At 41.9% G+C, this 19,770-nt stretch overlaps 1 protein-coding gene across 1 annotated transcript; it reads left to right on the top strand.

Annotated features, from left to right (window-relative positions):
- The first annotated feature begins 11,490 nt into the window (after positions 1-11,490).
- LOC120539758 (gastrokine-1-like) lies at positions 11,491-15,976 on the top strand. Its single transcript, XM_039770138.1, has 6 exons — positions 11,491-11,512; positions 11,638-11,694; positions 11,775-11,912; positions 13,204-13,314; positions 13,544-13,679; positions 15,780-15,976. The coding sequence occupies exons 1-6, from the start codon at positions 11,504-11,506 to the stop codon at positions 15,869-15,871; spliced, it is 543 nt and encodes a 180-aa protein (XP_039626072.1). The 5' UTR covers positions 11,491-11,503; the 3' UTR covers positions 15,872-15,976.
- The last annotated feature ends 3,794 nt before the right edge of the window (positions 15,977-19,770 follow it).

Raw genomic sequence — 19,770 nt, 5'->3', positions numbered from 1 at the left:
TGAAACTGATACTGACCACTTGAAAGTAAAACAGATTAAGGTCTTAGTGCCTTTAGAGACTACAAAGTTCCCATCTTGACGTCTATGATTGTATCCTGAGATTTGACTTTATGCCAAAAATTGAAAATGTACAATCTTTATGTTCTTGGAGTTTATCTGGGTTTTGAACTCAACTTCATCAGCTAACTGAGTCAGAGATCTCTCTGTAGTCAGCTGGTTTTTCTTTCTTTCTTTCTTTCTTTCTTTCTTTCTTTCTTTCTTTCTTTCTTTCTTTCTTTCTTCATTCCTCCCACCCTTCCGAGTCATCTGTGCAAATCACAACATTCCCTCTCTATTAGAAACAATTCTTAATTCTTTTACAAATAAGATACTTCACTTTTTAAATGTACTAATATTGCAACATTAAGCCCAAACAGCAAGAGATACATTCCCTTAGAGGTGGTCCTCCATAGTCATTTTCAAATGTAAATGAGTTTGGTTAAGAATTTGCAGAATAACAACATATTATGCCTTGGAATAATCACCATTGTCAAGGTCAGGGCCAGAGCCTTTGAAATGAATGCGTGACTAATTCTTGTTCTTACTGTAATTCACAGGAGGATAGCTTTTTGTGTAGTTATTAACAGTGGAGTGTTGTTATGAGTAAAATTAGAAGAAGCCAGTGGTGTTTCTGCAGTAAGGGCCATTGTGGCACAACCCCACCTGATGGTGTACAAAATAGGTAATAATCTTCTCTCACTAATTTAACTGATAGTTTTTCACACTTGATTTGTCACAGTATACACATCAACAGCAACATTTATTTATATAGCACATTTTCATACAACAATGTGGCTCAAAGTACTTTACAAGATAACAAAAGAAAGTTACAAGAAGAGAAAACATTTAATATTAGCAATAATATTAAAGAATCAGTAGGAACAAAGGAAGGTAAAATTAGATGACCTGGGGGACAGCAAAACCAAAACAAAACTCCAATTAGGCTGCAGAAAACAAACAAAATCTGTAGGGCTTCCAAGGCCAAACATCCACCTGGCCTTCGCTTGGCAATCTACCTAACATAAATATTCCTAAATCAAACCTCTTACTCTCACATCAGAAACATCTGTCTCACAACTGTTAAAGCATTTCACTAAACAGTTAATGCAGTCCTCAAAAACAGAAGTACACCCATGCCATAAGCTCTAAAACACCAGAACCAGTTACTACAAAATTGGCAAAGCTGATCACCCTAAACAAATGGTTAGATTCCGTTCATCATTTACAAATACTTACACCAAATTAAACTCATTCTGTTTACTGAAACAATAATAGGACACATGAGAACATATTTACTGTATACATTTAAATATTAACTAAGTAAAAACATGAAATCAGTACAGGAAATGAACATGGCACAAGTCCTGATATTATTCAGTACTAAAAAAAAACGACATTACATATGCACAGCTGCTGTTTGTGGATTACAGTTCTGCTTTTAATACCATCATACCCAGCAGACTGTTTTCCAAGATGTCTGATCTAGGCCTCCAGCATAACATCTGAATGTGCATACAGGACTTTTTAACAAACTGGCTATAGTCAGTCAGGTTGAGCCCCCACCACTTTCCCATTTTTCAGTCAACAAAGGAGCACCGCAAGGCTGTGTGTTGAGTCCTTTCCTTTACTCTCTGTATACAGTTGTGCTTGAAAGTTTGTGAACCCTTTAGAATTTTCTATATTTCTGCATAAATATGACCTAAAACATCATCAGATTTTCACTCAAGTAGTAAAAGTAGATAAAGAGAAACCAGTTAAACAAATGAGACAAAAATATTATACTTGGTCATTTATTTATTAAGGAAAATGATCGAATATTACATATTTATGAGTGGCAAAAGTATGTGAACCTTTGCTTTCAGTATCTGGTGTGATCCCCCTTTTCCAGCAATAACTGCAACTAAACGTTTCCGGTAACTTTTGATCATTCCTGCACACTGGATTGGAGGAATTTTAGCCCATTCCTCCGTACAGAACAGCTTCAACTCTGGGATGTTGGTGGGTTTCCTCACATTAACTGCTCGCTTCAGGTCCTTCCACAACATTTCGATTGGATTAAGGTCAGGACTTTGACTTGGCCATTGCAAAACATTAACTTTATTCTTCTTTAACCATTCGTTGGCAGAACGACTTATATGCTTAGGGTCGTTGTCTTGCTGCATGACCCACCTTCTCTTGAGATTCAGTTCATGGACAGATGTCCTGACATTTTCCTTTAGAATTCTCTGATATACGGTAATTCAGAATTCATTGTTCCATCAATGAAGGTAAGCCATCCTGGCCCAGATGCAGCGAAACAGGCCCAAACAATGATATTACGACCACCATGTTTCACAGATGGGATAAGGTTCTTATGCTGGAATGCAGTGTTTTCCTTTCTCCAAACATAACGCTTTTCATTTAAACCAAAAAGTTCTATTTTGGTCTCATCCATCCACAAAACATTCTTCCAATAGCCTTCTGGTTTGTCCATGTGATCTTTAGCAAACTGCAGACAAGCAGCAATGTTTTTTTGGAGAGCAGTGGCTTTCTCCTTGCAACCCTGCCATGCACACCATTGTTGTTCAGTGTTCTCCTGATGGTGGACTTATGAACATGAACATTAGCCAATGTGAGAGAGGCCTTCAGTTGCTTAGAAGTTACCCTGGGGTCCTTTGTGATGTCGCCGACTATTACACGCTTTGCTCTTGGAGTGATCTTTGTTGGTCGACCACTCCTGGGGTGGGTAACAATGGTCTTGAATTTCCTCCATTTGTACATAATCTGTCTGACTGTTGATTGGTGGAGTCCAAACTCTTTAGAGATGGTTTTGTAACCTTTTCCAGCCTGATGAGCATCAACAACTCTTTTTCTGAGGTCCTCAGAAATCTCCTTTGTTCGTGCCATGATATACTTCCACTAACATTGTGTTGTGAAGAGCAGACTTTGATAGATCCTTGTTCTTTAAATAACATAGGGTGCCCACTCACACCTGATTGTCATCCCATTGATTGAAAACACGTGACTCGAATTTCACCTTCAAACTAACTGCTAATCCTAGAGGTTCACATACTTTTGCCACTCACAAATATGTAATATTCAATCATTTTCCTTAATAAATAAATGACCATGTATAATATTTTTATCTCATTTGTTTAACTGGTTTCTTTTTATCGACTTTTAGGACTTGAGTGATAATCTGATGATGTTTTAGGTCATATTTATGCAGAAATATTGAAAATTCTAAAGGGTTCACAAACTTTCAAGCACAACTGTACATAGGACTGCGTACACTCCCATAACACCAATGCCAATATTAAATTTGCAGATGGCACAATAATAGTGGGGATGATTACTTATGGAGACGAATCTGCCTACAGGGATAGACTGCTGCAAAAAAACTAAAGATCTGATCATTGATTTCAGGAATAAGAAAGATGACCATCAGTCGCTGTGTATAAACAGTGACAGACTGGAGAGAATGGAGAGAGTCTCTAGTTTTAGGTTCTTGGTTACTTACTGTACATGTTGGAAGATCTGACATGGACAATAAACACAAACTCACTGGTTAAAAAACTACAACAGCAACTTCACTTCCTGAGAACTCTCAAGAAGGTCGACTTGCCACAAAAGCTTCTGGTGTCTTTCTATTTTTCTTCCATTGAGAGTGTCCTGACTCATGGGATACTCTTGTGGTATGGCAACAGCTCATCAGCTGTCAAAAAAGCTCTGTGGAGAATCAGAAAAACAGCTGAGAAAATTATCAACACATCTTTGCCTACCTTGGGAGACATCTACACCTCTCGATATCTGCGGAAGACATCCAACATCATAACGGAATTGTATAACCCAGCATTAAACTGTACAGGGTGGTCCAGATCTAATTATGCAATTACTTGTATGAAAAGGCGAACACATTGCACCCGCGATTCGACTGACAACCGTCTCCCCGCCATTTTGGAATGCAGGGCAGGTGTTGCCATCTATCGGCAACAAAAATAATTTCTTTGCGAATTCTCTATGTAATAAACTTAATAAATTATAGCGTAATGAAAATTGCATAATTAGATATGGACCACTCTATAGATATACGGTAGAGCACGAACCACAAGACTCATGAATAGTTCTACAACAAAGCACTGAATTCTGAACTGAAATCACACACCTTATAGACTGTGAAATATCATATTCATCATTTTTATGTGTTTATCTTAACTTGTGCAATATTTAAAAGATTTTTTTTTGCATATGCTAACAGCTGTGTAATGTGTGAGCTGTATATGTGAGAATATGTGGATTTCCCAGAGTGTTATGGCATTGTTAGTGGTGATCATGTCAAAGACAGATTTCAGCCCAGTGGTAAAAAGTCTGCCTCTGCCCCTTATGCGAGGTAATCTTTGGATCCTAAAGAACAAAGACAATACTTAATATATGTCATTGTACTATATATAGTAAATACTATACAGTAATGTTCACTTCTGTCTGACACCATTGAAGAATGTCCATCTTACCTGTTGGTATGGGGGAATGATCTTGTGATTGATGCAACCACTGTGTGCTTCAGATTTGGCTGTACTCATAACCCTGCTTCTCTCAGAGAGAGTCCATGGTTGATAACATGGTCAATGACTGTAGCCCTTACTTCATCTGTGACCACTGCCCTAGTCCTTCCTCTCCTTCGTTGTCCTCTCTTTCTTCTTGCAACACATTTTCCTCTTTGTTGCTGCTGTTTTGGTTGTCCCGTGTTTACAAAGGAAGTTATTCCAAAGATGACCTCATTATACTGTATATGGTCGATAATGAGATCAGCTGACAACAAAATGCCTGGTTAGGTAATCAACTGAAATAGATACCCAATGTGTTTGGTCTCATTTGTATTATAAAGACCAAACACATCAGGTATCCATTTCAGTTGATTACCTAACCAGGTGTTTTGCAGTCAGGTGTTTATTTATTTTATATAATGTCATTTTTACAATCTGTTTTACACGGGTCTTGATAGCGATGTTGTAAAGTGTAGTAATGTAGTTTTGAATGAATGTTTAATAGTTTTGATAGCCATATGTAAATATGTGCAAAATACCCTCTAAAAATGTAACGTTTTGATGGTGGTGGATTTTGAGTGAGAAAAGTATCCATGAATTTTGAGGCATTTAGTCATTGACTGCATTTTATATGAAAGCAATGAGAACTGATTCACAGTTCAGCCCACATAAACTGAAGTTGTGCCAACTTTGTGAAGAGTTGTGAGTAAGTGATTTCAGTATTGCAGACCGTCTCTTAGTAATTGAAAAATACTGTTAATGGGGTCACCCGGTTGATGCCCCAATACTCTCTTTGAATTCCTTCCGGTCTTTACCACTGGTCATATCATTCATATGATCCTTTCAGGAATCATTGCATCACCCCTATCATAAAGAAAAATGGATTTCTCTTAACTTTCCTAAAGTGTAATGAAGCATTTACATTGGCAGTGACATACCTCAGGAATCAATTCCCTTTTTGATTATTGTTAACAATATATTTGCTTATCACATTTCTATTTTAGTAATATTCATGTGAGAAATATCCTTGAAAGGAAACAAAAATGTTTCCTGTTTTTTATTGCACTGACATTGTTATTTATCTATTTACAGCTCTGATGTCATTATGGTAATAATCTTCTTCCTGGGTCCCAGCATGTTACCACTTTTCTTAATTTGTTTCTCAGAAAAAAAGTTTAAGAACCCCTGCCCTAAAGGAAACAATATTACGAGTTATTGATTTCAGAGTTGTTTCTGCCTAATGACTTTGCTTCTTGCTGCTTATACACAATGCTAAAATAATCCACAGACTACTCCACAAAATTCTTATTCTTTGTTTTATACAATCCACTTGCTATAAATATCCCATGATTTGTTGAATCTCTTCATAATGTCTTCGGGTGAAAAAGCATTACAGCATTTCATTATATCAGTAATGCATCATATAACAGCAGTATCTTCCCTCTTTTCATGTCTAATTATTTCATTCTGGACATCAGAAAAGGTGTAATTACTCTGCACTAAAGTTAACATTTGAGACTGATCTGAGGGTTGTCAAACAAGATAATGCTACCATATCATATACAGTAGAATAATTGGGTAGTGTAAACTTCATTTTTTCCTTTTCAGACACTAAAATATACCCATTAAGAAAAGAGTGGCAGAAGAATTTGCCATCTGAGCAAAAATAGTTGGTCACAGAGGCCAATACATTACAATGATCTTTTTAAGTGTTGAGTTTGAAGAAAAAATAAATAAATATATATATATATATATATATATATATATATATATATATATATATATATATATATTGTCAGGGATGCCAGGGGCCATGACCCGGCCGGGACGCCAGGAGGGACCGGAAGAGGGTCAGAGCCCTGCCTGGATCACGTGGGGTTTGCCTTCCGGGTTGCTTTGGGGGCCACGGGTCAAGGGCATGGAAGCCCTTCCCTGTAGGAGCCCGTGGTCACCGCCAGGAGGCGCCCCAATGCCTTGGGGACTTGTTTCCCCAGCACTCCCGCCACACCAGGAAGTGCTGGGGGGAAGACTTTGGAGGATGCCCGGAGAGCAGCCGGGAGGACAGCCGACACTTCCGCCACGCTGGGGCGTGGTCAGAGAAGGAATGCCGGGAACACCAGGTGCTCATCCGGGTCGTCTATAAAAGGGGCCGTCTCCATTCATTCGGGGCTGGAGTCGGGTGGAAGTAGGACGAAGCAAGAGGAGTTGTGGAGGCGGCCCGAGAAGAAGGCATTGTGGCCAGGACTGAGTGACTGTTTTGGGGTTTGTGCACGTGACTGGGGTCTTTGTGACCTAAATATTGTAAATAATTTGTATAATAAACGTGTGGTGGTGTTAAAACAAGATGTCCGCCTGTCTGTGCCCGGGTGGCGTTCACATCTGGCGTAGTCGGCAGGATGCTCCGCCTGTTTCAAGGCGGAGACCTGATCAAAAAAATATTGTTGTGGACGGCCCGGTGCAGCAGGGGACCCCACCCACGTACCGCGGGTGCTGCGTGCACACAGCCCCGCGGTAAAGGAACCCCACGGACCGCCAGGGGTCCGCAGGAAGGCCATGTTTCCCTGATGCGGGCAGGTGGCGTGCCTACAACAAGTGCAGCGGTCTCCTACAAGCAGGCCGTTGCTGAAGGCGCCCGGGACCGCATGGCGCAAGAAAGGCCACGCCGAGGAAGTGTCCTCGGTTTGACGAGTCCGGGAAGGTGAGTTCCCTGCCTAGCGGCAGCCGGCCCATGGGGACCGGGCGTGTTTTCTCTTTTGCAGGCAGGGACCTCCCGGATCCACGTCGGTGGCAGGCGCATGCTGGTCTGCGGGGCTCCGCAGCGTGGCGGCAGCCGCGAGGGCTGTGGAGGAGGAGACGCTGCAGCTCGAAAGGCGCTGGCAACAGCAGGGCTGCCGGCAGGCACGCGCCACCGCAGAAGGGGAGGCAAGATGGCCGCGGACCAGAAGTCCCTCCCCCTGACAGGCACGCGATTGGACGGTGTGTCTTGCGGGCCCGCCGATGACTGCAGAGAGGCGGGACCAAGGAATGTCCATCACGGGCAGGGGAGACCCGATTGGGCCGGAGGAGAAGGCCCACAGGAAGTGGCGGCGCTGGAGGCTGACAGAAAGGTAGGCTCAGCCGCTTCACTTCCCGTCTTTGCCGGCTGCTTTGGCGGAGCTGGGGGTGTCCCTTCAGCCCACCGGGCAGCGTGTGTTGCAGGTGCTTTGTAACCTCCGGGCTGAGGTGCTGGAACTGGAGAGGAAGGCGTTCGCGGCGCTGAGACTGTTTCGATCACCAACGGGACGGCGCGACGCTGGAATCTCCAGCCGGAGAGTTACAGCGGAGACGGTGAGTACAGCCGACTCCGTAAAGCATACGGGAGGGTCTGCTGAAAAAGGCTGTGATGACAACGATCAGTTCCGAGTAAGCAGCCCTCCGACAGGGAGTGCGGCGCCGCTGGCTGTATGCGCTTGCGGCGAGGGGAGTCCGTGAGGACGCTGAATGGACACGGGCTGCTAAGTGCCCGGGTCCTAGCGCCCCCGCCCGAGTCGGCTGCGGTCTTGCGCCGCACTATAGGGACGCAGACGGGACAGAGGCGCTTTTATTCCATAAGGAGTCTCAAACCGTCATGGCGTCCCAGAGTGAACGGAGGAATAAAGGGCTGGGTGCCGATTCCTCCGATATGAAGGGGACGCAGACGGGACAGGGGCTCGCGTTGGTTAATACGGAGTCGCACACCGTCAAGGCGTCCGAGAGTGAAGGGAGGATTAAGCGGCTGGGTGCCGCTTCCTCCAATATGGTGAGACGCGTTGCTGGGTGCACGCAGACGGCTGGCTGCCCTCTGGGAGAGCAGAGGGAATCCCTGAGGCCGGGCGGAGAGAGCAGGCGGTGCCGACGGCTCCATCATTGAGAGGGACACGGAAGCGCGGAGAGGGTGCCGATCAGGCAAGTGCCGGGGCGATTGGAGGGGAACGCTGCCCGTGCGTGGCACGAGCTGGGTGCTTTGGCAGCGGTTCTGCCCCTGTGTTCTCTTTTGTAGGGACGGACCCCGGGCGAGCTGAAGGAGCCCCTTCGTGGCGGAGCAGCCCTCTGATGTCGGGCCGTCTGCGGAATAATCTCTGCTGGTGCGCAGGTGCGCCACAGCTGGAGGAGCCTACAGGGGAACGAGTGACTCGGAACAAAGGGGCGTGGAGGCCTCGGAGGGGGTGCCGATCGAGGAGGCCCCGGGGTGCCGGTAAAAGGGGGGAGCACAACCTGTGCGAGGCACAGGGATGCACCAAGGGCTGGTGCTAGGATTGTGTCTCCGCCCTGTCCCTGCTAGGAGTGCGGGCCGGACCCCGCTATCCTCGAGTGGGGCCCGTTTGGGCTCTGCTGCCCTCGCGGGACGGGTCGCTCTTGCCCACGAGTGGTCTTCGCTGGCTGTGGGGCACTGTCAGGGATGCCAGGGGCCATGACCCGGCGGGACGCCAGGAGGGACCGGAAGAGGGTCAGAGCCCTGCCTGGATCACGGGGTTTGCCTTCCGGGTTGCTTTGGGGCCACGGGTCAAGGGCATGGAGGCCCTTCCCTGTAGGAGCCCGTGGTCACCGCCAGGAGGCGCCCCAATGCCTTGGGGACTTGTTTCCCCAGCACTCCCGCCACACCAGGAAGTGCTGGGGGGAAGACTTTGGAGGATGCCCGGAGAGCAGCCGGGAGGACAGCCGACACTTCCGCCACGCTGGGGCGTGGTCAGAGAAGGAATGCCGGGAACACCAGGTGCTCATCCGGGTCGTCTATAAAAGGGGCCGTCTCCATTCATTCGGGGCTGGAGTCGGGTGGAAGTAGGACGAAGCAAGAGGAGTTGTGGAGGCGGCCCGAGAAGAAGGCATTGTGGCCAGGACTGAGTGACTGTTTTGGGGTTTGTGCACGTGACTGGGGTCTTTGTGACCTAAATATTGTAAATAATTTGTATAATAAACGTGTGGTGGTGTTAAAACAAGATGTCCGCCTGTCTGTGCCGGGTGCGTTCACAATATATATATATATATATATATATATATATATATATATATATATATATATATATATATATATATATATATACACAGTATATATAAAAGCCGAATACCACTGACTCACTCATCATGAAATCTCCTGAACCATGAGGACTTGGGACTTGAAATTTGGAATGTAGGTTACCCTTGGCCAATAAATGCTCGCTAAGAAACGGTTTTATAAATGTTGTGGTTCAAGCGTTACTGTAAATTTCTTATAGTTTTTTTGACCCATTTGTATGTCTGTCCGCTTTTCATGGATGTAGATCGGGTTTTTGTCTAGAATTTGCTTGAACATTCCATTGATTTTGCGACTTTTTCATCATGCTAAGTATCATAGATCGCTTGCGGTACCAATTTATTAGTGCAAATCCGAGAGACATGCAGTGGGCTGCGGGGAGGGGGGGGCGGGACCCTCGTCACTCACGCATCTGCTTAACTCCTCTTAGTTATCGAACGAGAGAACTACTTAACGGATTTAGATCTTTTTTTTTCTATAATTTACTTGAACATTCTGGTTGATTTTGCAACTTCTCTCTTTGTGCTAAGAACCATAGAGTGCTTGCACTAGCAATATATTCACGTGAATCCGAGACTAAGGCTGCGGGCCAAGGGGAGGGGAAGAGTGAGGTCAGGAGTAGGTAGCTGGGCCCTCCACACTGTTCTGTTTCAATACTCCGAGGGCGAAGCCACAGGGGATGGCTAATAATTCTAAAAAAGGGCAGTTAGTGGATGAGGATCTGTAGAGATTCAAAATGTCTCAAGAGGCAGAATGTAAACAGATGTGAAGTAGAGTGAAGAGCAAAGCCAAAATGTGAATAGTGATGCTTCACAAAATTACATATCTAGAGTTTGGACATCATGAAAGAATAAAAAACAGAGACGTAAGCAGGTTTGGTGTCCCAGGGGGAAAACCTGTTTAAATTGCTGTTATGGCTCAGACTGGAAATGAAGTGTACTGAAACAACTCTGGCGTATCGTCAGCAGTCATTGCAAGTTGGTCTTTCAGAAGTGAGATGCTATGTTAGTGGTTTCTGAGGCTGATATACTTCAGTATTCAGGAAGGCGAGGGCACTAGTGGAGTTAATAGTCTTCTTCATGTGCAACGCCCAGAGCTTTCTTTATTGTCCCCTTTAAATCAGTTCCTGTAAATGTGGCAACATAATCACATATATGACAGCACCATGGCGAAATTAAATTCTCTTCATGTGAGAGACAGTATTCTGTGATTAAATGCTAAGAGAGATTTATCACAGTATAAAATAGAATGGATACTGGGAATCTCAGGAATAAGCAATCTGATGCTGTGACCATGCTGCCACAGTATCGCTGCCCCATTTCATCTACAAGTATAGTAACCTTCCTCATCTGTAAAGTACAGATGTCATCTGAGCTCAACAACTTCCAGAAAGAAAACACACATACACTTCTTTCCCTATGTGTCATATTTATCTGTATAGAAGCACTCTTTTCTGTGCTGCTAATGGCATACTTCTAATAGCTTTCCACAATTTTTCATAATTTTTTGTATCTAGGCAATTGAGTCAATTTAATCTGCACATTCAGCACCTGATGGATGTATGAGTAATGCTTTTTTCTCTATCTGTAGCCATACTCTCTGTAATTGTCATCCCATGGGAGAAAAACTTCATACCACAGTCAACGAAAAAAACACAAAACACATCCTATCGAGTCTTTCCACCTGGGCCTTTCAGTAAGGTGACTTTCATATCTTGCTTTCTTATCAGTGCCTTTACACAACTTTTGTGCCATTTGCACATGCCTCCACCTCAGTAAATTGACAAATATGTTCTTATAATCTCTTATGACTGTCTGTTTGCCTTTGGAGTGTGTCATTGTCGAGATTGAGTATATATCAGGGTACAAGATGGATAAGCAGCACACTTCTTCACCCCAGCATCACAGGGACAATGCTGAAGGTAAGAATGAGCACTGATTTTGTGAACTGTGGAGTTACTTAGGCTTCTCATCATTTGCAGGCTGACATCTCAGTAATCATCACAAATATGAGATCAGAGCTGACTTCTACAATTATTTCTTACAGGTTTTTGCTGTTGTTGCTCTTATTGGTGCCTGCCTGTCTTTGGGCCGGGCAGATGAGGTAAGTTCAGCTTTAGTGCACAGGATTCTAAAGAAATACAAGATTAAGTACTTTTAATTTTTTTCATTGTGTTCATCCAGGGATCATCTGTGACTGCCCAGGATAAAGCTGGCAAGCCAGTTCACCATTCTATCGTGATCAATAAGCAGGAAGAGACAGCCATTGTGAATTTGGGAGCTGGCAAGAAATCTTTCACTGCCGTCCTTGATTATAAGACGGTATGTACCATAAGTCTTTGCAGATATTGATTCAAGGAAATGAGGCTGTTATTTCCAGTAGAAACATGCTGCAGTCCAAAAGAGAAAAACCTACAGAAAGTATTATTTATTAATGAACAGTGTTTACATGAGTGAAGAGCAGATTTTGCTGTTGAATGCCTAATGCCTGGTGAGGCACGTAAGCAATGTCTTTTAAACAAAGGACCAATTATTTTTTAGTTGGATTATTAAAATATATTACACGTGCATACATTCTCATACTAGTTTAATTTAATAGAGGGTCACGGGATGAGAGAGCTAATCCTAAACACCCTGGGTGCAAGATAGGAAACAACCCTAGACAAGGTCCCAGTCTATTCCATCCTAGCCCAGAGCCCACACATGCATACCCTACACTGGGGTCCATTTTACTCCATCAATTGAGCAGACCTGCAAGTAGGAAAAAACTCACACAAACAAGGGGGAACGCACACACTCCACACGTAACATTAACCACTGCACAATGTCTCACTATATTATATTATATTATATTATATTATATTATATTATATTATATTATATTATATTATATTATATTATATTATATTATATTATATTATATTATATTTTAGCTGAGCATAATCCAATAAACTGTCATGGGAGGCTGGAGCTTAAGTATATCAGTATTAAGCATAATGCAGAAGTCTGTTAGCCCATTTCATGACTCACTATTCATACAAATACACACACACAAGCACACCCTCAGTTAAGTACTGTATTATCCTTTTTAGCATTTGTGCATACGAGACTGCAATAAATTAGTTCACAAATCTCTGTGATACATCTGCATTTTTATAAAACTTGTGACTATTATTGACAACTAACGGGATTGTAAAAGCTGAATGTGCACTCTCCAGCTACACAGGTTGAGTATTTGCCTTGTCCATTTATAAATATATTTCATTACTGATTGCCACAAAAAGTTCTATGAACATTTAGACTGATTAAAGTGAAGTCCAACTTTGATTTTCTTTATCAAAAGGTCATCTGATACCAGGATCCTCCTCAACCCGCCACTCATTGCAGTTTTTTTTTTTTTTTACAATTAAATATTTGTCACTGTATGTTTGATATCTTTGATCAGTTCCAGTGTTGTACACCTATATAAAAGATTTTTGTCAGGCTCAAATCAAGCTTTTTAATTTAAAATTAAATGCTTCAACAGATGTCTACCATTGTGAAACATTCCAGATTTAGTAGAGGAAACCACTCTAACTTTGTGATTTGTTTTTTTATTTTTTATTTTTCACAGGGAGTCATTGCCTACAGGTCCTTCGGCCAGAATTCATGTTTCGTTTCCAGGATGAACCGAGCCACAATCCCACCTCTTGATAAGCTGAGCAGTGTTATGGAGAACAGAAAGGTTTGTCAGTTTATGGAGCTTAGCTGAGCAGGGAATGGCAACCAGTGGGTCTTCAGACAGCACTGTAATCCACAAAATTATTGTGTCGGCTAATTTTTCTCATTTTTATTCATCGCCACTGCCTAACTGATTGACAGACTGGTTAATCAACCTATTGACTGAAACACTGATTAATCGTTTCACTGAAGAGTTATTTGCCATTTAAACTCTTATTTTGCTTTCTTCACAGAACAAACAGGGACCCCCTCCTCCACCAGTGCAGTACAACATTAGCCCTGAACCCATCAAGGACCAGTCTAAATTGGGTGCACCAGTTCAAGCCCTGTGCCAAGGACTGACATCCTATTGGGCCGAAGAACAAATCGGTGAGTATGACGTAAAGCTTTTCTAATGCTATGTTGTTCTCCTGTGATTTGTGGTCTAATGTTCCCCTAAAAACTTAGTAACTGCTATGGTAATAACATATTACACAATACTTGTAATGTACCACCTAAACAGAAATGGAAATCCTGGAAATGTCTTTACCAGAACAGAAAGCATTTCCTAGCAAAGCACTGATGTGAACTCGATTCATGGTATACATCAGGGGTGCCCACACTTTTTCAGCTTGCGAGCTACTTTTAAAATGACCAGGTCAAAATGATCTACCTACATTAAAAATGATATATATATATATATATATATATATATAAAAGAGTTATATTTACTCCGTTACATTTACTTGAGTAACTTTTTAAACAAATTGTACTTCTAAGAGTAGTTTTACTGCACCATACTTTTTACTTTTACTTGATTACATTTGTGAAGAAGAAACGCTACTCTTACTCCGCTACATTGTGCAACACTCAAATCGTTACTTTTTTTCCCATTACATAAAGTCTGACAGACAATTTTCAATCTGCTCTGTGTAGCGTATGCTGTCAAGTTGCACACACACCTTCCATTGTGTCTCCAGCTCTGACACGAGGTTTTGGATGTTCCCCAAATCATGGCGCTGCAGCTTTGAGGACAGATGTTGCATTTTTCATTTGAAAGCATTAACTGAGCTAATCATATTAATCATGGTTTTCTCTTTTCCTTGCAGCTGTAAATTAAACATGTTGGTCAGATCGGAAAAAAAATGCCTAACGTCTAACGGCCATTGATCGTTATTAAGTTGCTTGTATTCTGCATGTTTAATGACAAGGGGAAACTTCATTTTCTCCGGTCAGGGGTCTTGAAATCTCAGCAGGAATTTCTCCCTAGCCATCTACCTCTTTTATCATCTCTCCATCTTGGAAGGACTTCTTATGCTTAATGATCGAGTGACTCACCCAGAGCGATGCTTCGGCGTGTCTGCCTTTACTTTTGAATTCAGCCGAGTGAAAATGACGGCTGTCCAATTAACTTAATTTTAGTTCCCTCTCCTTTCTCTTTCTCAGATCGCTTTTCGGAAGGAAGTCAGTTTCCTAGTTTTTATGAACATTTTGAAAGTGCCTTTTCCACATTTTCCTTCTTTGGAACAGCAATGACAGATCAGACAAACACACTTCGATTGTGGCATTGTGAGAGAAAAAAATCCTCTTCCAATTCCACATCCAGCCCATAACCAACATTTTTTTAAATCCCTTCTTTAGTCGATATAAATTGGAAGGCTAACTAGATCACTTAGATAGCCGGAGTTTTGCAGTAGCTCATGTGTTTAATCGTGCGTGAGGGATGACCAGTGTGTTAGAAGAAAAAAGACCTCAGACTGGCCGCCCTGTATGTGAATCAAGTGGCAAATGCCATAGGGAGGATATATGATTACTAACATTTTAAAAAAAAAATTTTTTGAATGCAATGCGATCTACCTGCTCTACCTTTCCGATCTACCGGTCGATCGTGATCGACATATTGGGCACCCCTGGTATACATGTATGCTGTAATGAATGTACTGCATGGAATTTTATGTTCAAATGACACACTAAAGCATTGAAAATGAACTATGCCATTATAATGTGAGTAAACTCAAAGCATCAGGGTAAAGGATTTAATGTACTTTTCATTACTATGTCTGGCATGTACTTACGATATCAAGATTGCCCATGTTGGGGCGGATGGGCAGCCAGTTGACCTTCATCATCAGAACTGTGACTTTGTTACTTTATAAAGTAATTCTGTTTCCTGAAATTTCTATTTTCCTCTTATTTATTGCCAAAAGACCATATCTCAATTATAATATTAGTGGACTTCACTGTTGGAATTAGTTTTGGTTAGTCATTGCAATTATGTGTTAATGTATGCAAATGCTGTATGGTTGGCAGTTTATTGTAAATTCATTATAGCTGTAAAGCTGTGCATTCACTCTGTTCAGGTCCTCAGTAATGAATGCTATTCAGCAATGAATTGATTTGAGCCGTGTGCTCAGTGAATGAATGGATTGTTGTATAAAAGGATAAAGGATCAACACATTTTAATATACTTGGACACCTTTTGTATTGCAGGTAACATGTTCTGCATTGGAGTTGGAGTCTGCATCAATCTGAACTTACTGATACTTGATGCCGGTCTCTGTGGGCATGTTGATATTTTTTAAATAAAATGTTGCTCATTCTCAGTATGAACCATCTCCTTGTTATTGCATACCAAAGAAATAAAAAGCTTTCTATTGTGTATCAAATAAATTCCTGCTACTGAAATATCTTGCGTTGAGGAGTGAAATTTTTTCACATAAAAATTACTCTTAAATGAAAATTACACAGTAAATGAATCTACAGAAAGCTGATCAATGGGTTTTTTATGTAAGGAAGAACATTTTTTGTGATTCCGCTTGTCTCAACTGACTAATAGTTTAGAATGAAGAAGAAGAAGTAGTAAAACTTCAAATCAGTGTCCAACACAGATAACTGTATGACATTGTGTGACCCACCTGCCAGCATTCAAAGGGCACAAACATGGAAGCACCTGTAGTATGAACAGTATGAGTGATTTGGATTAAAGTATCAGATAAATAAATGTAAATTTGCTGACAGGACAATAGAGTGAGGAGAAGGTAAAGATAGTGTAATATCGTGAAGTTTGTGAGACTTGTCAGGAACGTTTATTGGATTCAGCTACTCTTGCCTTTGAAGAGTAACACACACATGGATACACATTCATACGTATAGAGATCCTAGACAGGCAACAGCAACGTCATACTGTATGTGCAGTAGCCACTGAGACTCTGTTGTGAAGCAAGCTCAAGACTTTTTGAATCCAATTACACACAGACAGACTAGCCAGTCCCTCATTGTCCAAAGATGAAATGAAGAAATCTCCGAGGAAAGTGAACACTTGTAGAGCCAAGGTCCAGATAGAAACCCCTACCTTGCAGACAGGGCTTGTGTTGAATAGTTGTAGTATTTTCAGCTCTAATTTCAATACTGTATCTCCAAGGCTCAAGCCATATTCTTTAAGGTAATCGCTATTGTCCCAGGGCCAATGAAACCAACAGTCACATGTGTGGATGACTACCGGCCTGTCATGCTTACTTCTGACATCATGATGTGTTTCAAGGGGCTGGTCATGGCTCCAAAACATATTTGACTCATGTCAGTCTGCATACTGCACAAACAAAGCTATGGAGGAGGATGTAGTTCCTCACATGGCATTAATTTACCTTAATGAAAGATACTTACTTATGTTAGAATTTTTGGATCTGGACTTCAGCACAACATTCAATATCACACCTCTGAAGTTAGTAGGCTCGGACTGAACACCATCCTGTGTAACTGGATCCAGAGCTTCAGGACTTTTCTTTATTTCCACTTTCATTTGGTTAAAATATCATTTAAGTGTTTCTTTTTCCTTTGTTCTCTATTTTCAAAAAGGAAATAAAAATAAAGACATGGTAGGATTAACTTCCTGCAATAGACTAACATCCCTTCACGGATTGATTCCTGCATTGAGATCGATGCTGTCACATCTGTAACTCCCGCTAGGTGAACAATTTTAGTATTTGTGTTCAAAAACTGAATGCAGGCCCTTGATAAGCCTGATATGATTGTGTGAAAGCAAACATATTGAAAGGGCATTTGCCAAATCCTTAGTATGTGTTGTTAAGTACGGCCAGGATGCGTTTATGGTGGAAGGATCGGGGAGAGAGCATTAGGACTGCCCCCCAGGTTGCTGTGGCTCCATGGAGTCTTGTAGAGCACACTGGGTGTTCACTGCAGCACTGTTGGGTCCCGTGGATGCTGCCGGGGGAGCTGTGGAAATGACAGAGCCCTTCATGAGAGGAATGCCATCACTCCCAGAAGTGTAGCTGGAAGGAGATCATGGGACATCTGGAGCACATCCGGGTGCTCCCTAAAAGGAGCGAGCTGCAGCTACTCCAGGAGCCAGAGTTGAAGGGGAGAAAGATGAAGCTTGTCAGAGGAGGAGTTTAGGTGAAGAAGAGAGAGAGAAAGAAAGAAAGAGAGAGAAAAGAAGGAAAAGAAAAGAAGGCACTGCGTTTATTCGTGTTTTGTACCGTCTTGATGGGGGGATTGAGGGAGAAGCGCTTCCCACTTATAATAAACGTGTGCTGTGCTTTGAACTTGTGCCTGGTGTTAGTCTATATTGGGTTTGGGCGGCCTGTGCGCCCCCTGCAGGCAAGCACTGTGTTTAAAGGATAACTGGGTTCATAAGAATGGCATTTGAAAAGCTTTATTATTTACTTTACAAATAAGATAAAAGAGTGTTTTGGGAGTGAATATTTATTTTTAAAAAAATGACTAGAAAGAGTAGGTCTGTTACTGCTGATTTAATTATGTATGGAGCATTATGACACCTTTAAAGTCATGTTACTACTTTGTTAAAAAGCAAATAATACATATTTAAGAAGAAGAAAAAATTCAATGCCTTAAGTAAGCATAAAAATTTCCAAGAGTCAAATATTTTATGAGGCTTTGAGATATCTGAGTTTATTTGATTTTAAAGTACACCCTGATATTGAGGAATGGCAAATTTTGTCTTGGTTTTGAATTGCTGTAAAATTCCATGTTATTGTAAATTTATGAGTGTTTGGAGAGAAGCAAAAACAGAAAAATAATCTCTCACTCAGAACATGTATTGTAGGTTATCCAGACTGAGCCAATTCTGTGCACTTTTATGTCTACAATTACACAGCATCTCCCATTATCTGCAATTACCTGAAATGCTACATAGGAACTGTTTCATTTATTAATATCCTTGCACCTCTAATTTTGACAAATGAGTGGTTTGATGCTATCTCAAACAGCCAGCATCCAGGATTTGTATCCCCCGTCTGGTGATGGCAGGTGTGTGCGACGTTTCCCAATCTTCCTTTTGTGTGCATAAGATTCTTCTGGGCACTGCGATGTTCCTAGGTGTTGTCACACACGCATGAGTAGGGGGCAGCTAAAGGACCTAATGTGTGGTGTGATCCCGCAAGACAGGGGACAAAGCCAGTGCACTAACCCATCTCTCTGCTCTCTCACAGGAAGAATGATCCATAAAAAGGCCCGGGTCCGTGACTTTACTCCCCGTGCTACAAGCAGATGATTGGACTCCTTCAGCATCGCATAAAGTCATGTGTCATCCCTTCCCGATGACATCACCTTGCTCCCAGGATTCCCTGTTGTTCCTGACATCCTTTTCACTGTCCCCGCCTCTACAAATACGCCATCTTGCCACCAAAATGTTGTTTGTGCTGATGTATGCAGCTAGGCTGTTTGTACCTAATAAGAGAATAAGAAAGAGTGATACTATACGAGGACGGTTTCCCCAACCCATAATATTGTTGTGCATCCTTTTACAGTGTGCTGTCACAAAAACAACGATAAGACATTGAGAAGGTTTGGGGCAGCCACCCGTATAATTGGTCCTGGCTGCAAAACTGATTCAATATCAAAGACATGTTCATTTAACTGAGTCCAAAACAGAACTGATTTTCTGGAGATAAGATGGCGGCTTTAAAGGCCAGTAGAAGAAGTGATGTCATCAATACCAGAACTGGAAGTTTCCCTAAAATGGTCTTCAAAAGATCGAGAGGGAAAATTAGTGCACTTCGCCACCTCCTCGTCTGGCATGGAATTACATGTATTCAAGCCCTTTAGTTGTCTCCTAAACACACGTGTGTGACAGTGCAAGTCAGGTTAAATAACAATCCAGAATTGGCACTGTGTAACAGGAACACGTCATTTATTTCATTTGCTTTTGTTTCCATGCATTACAAATTACTAATTTCATTGTTCATTCTATGTTGTTATTTTGGTGTGTCAATGTGTTACAATATTGTACATTTATTTTTTTCGTAGGTTCTGCCATTTTTTGTTTCTAGATTTCATAGCCATTGCCTTCTTTTGTTCAAGGTCACTATAATTTACCCAATCATCTCTTTTCTAAACCTGCTTACCCAGAGCAAGACGGGGACAAAACCTATATAAGGCCACCAGCCCATCACAAATGATAATGCCGAAAATACAAATTCAGATAAAATGAATGCAAGAAAAA

This window comes from Polypterus senegalus, chromosome 11 (genome assembly GCF_016835505.1).
Source record: "Polypterus senegalus isolate Bchr_013 chromosome 11, ASM1683550v1, whole genome shotgun sequence".
Lineage (NCBI taxonomy): Eukaryota > Metazoa > Chordata > Cladistia > Polypteriformes > Polypteridae > Polypterus > Polypterus senegalus.
This window is presented reverse-complemented; position numbering and strand designations above follow the sequence as displayed.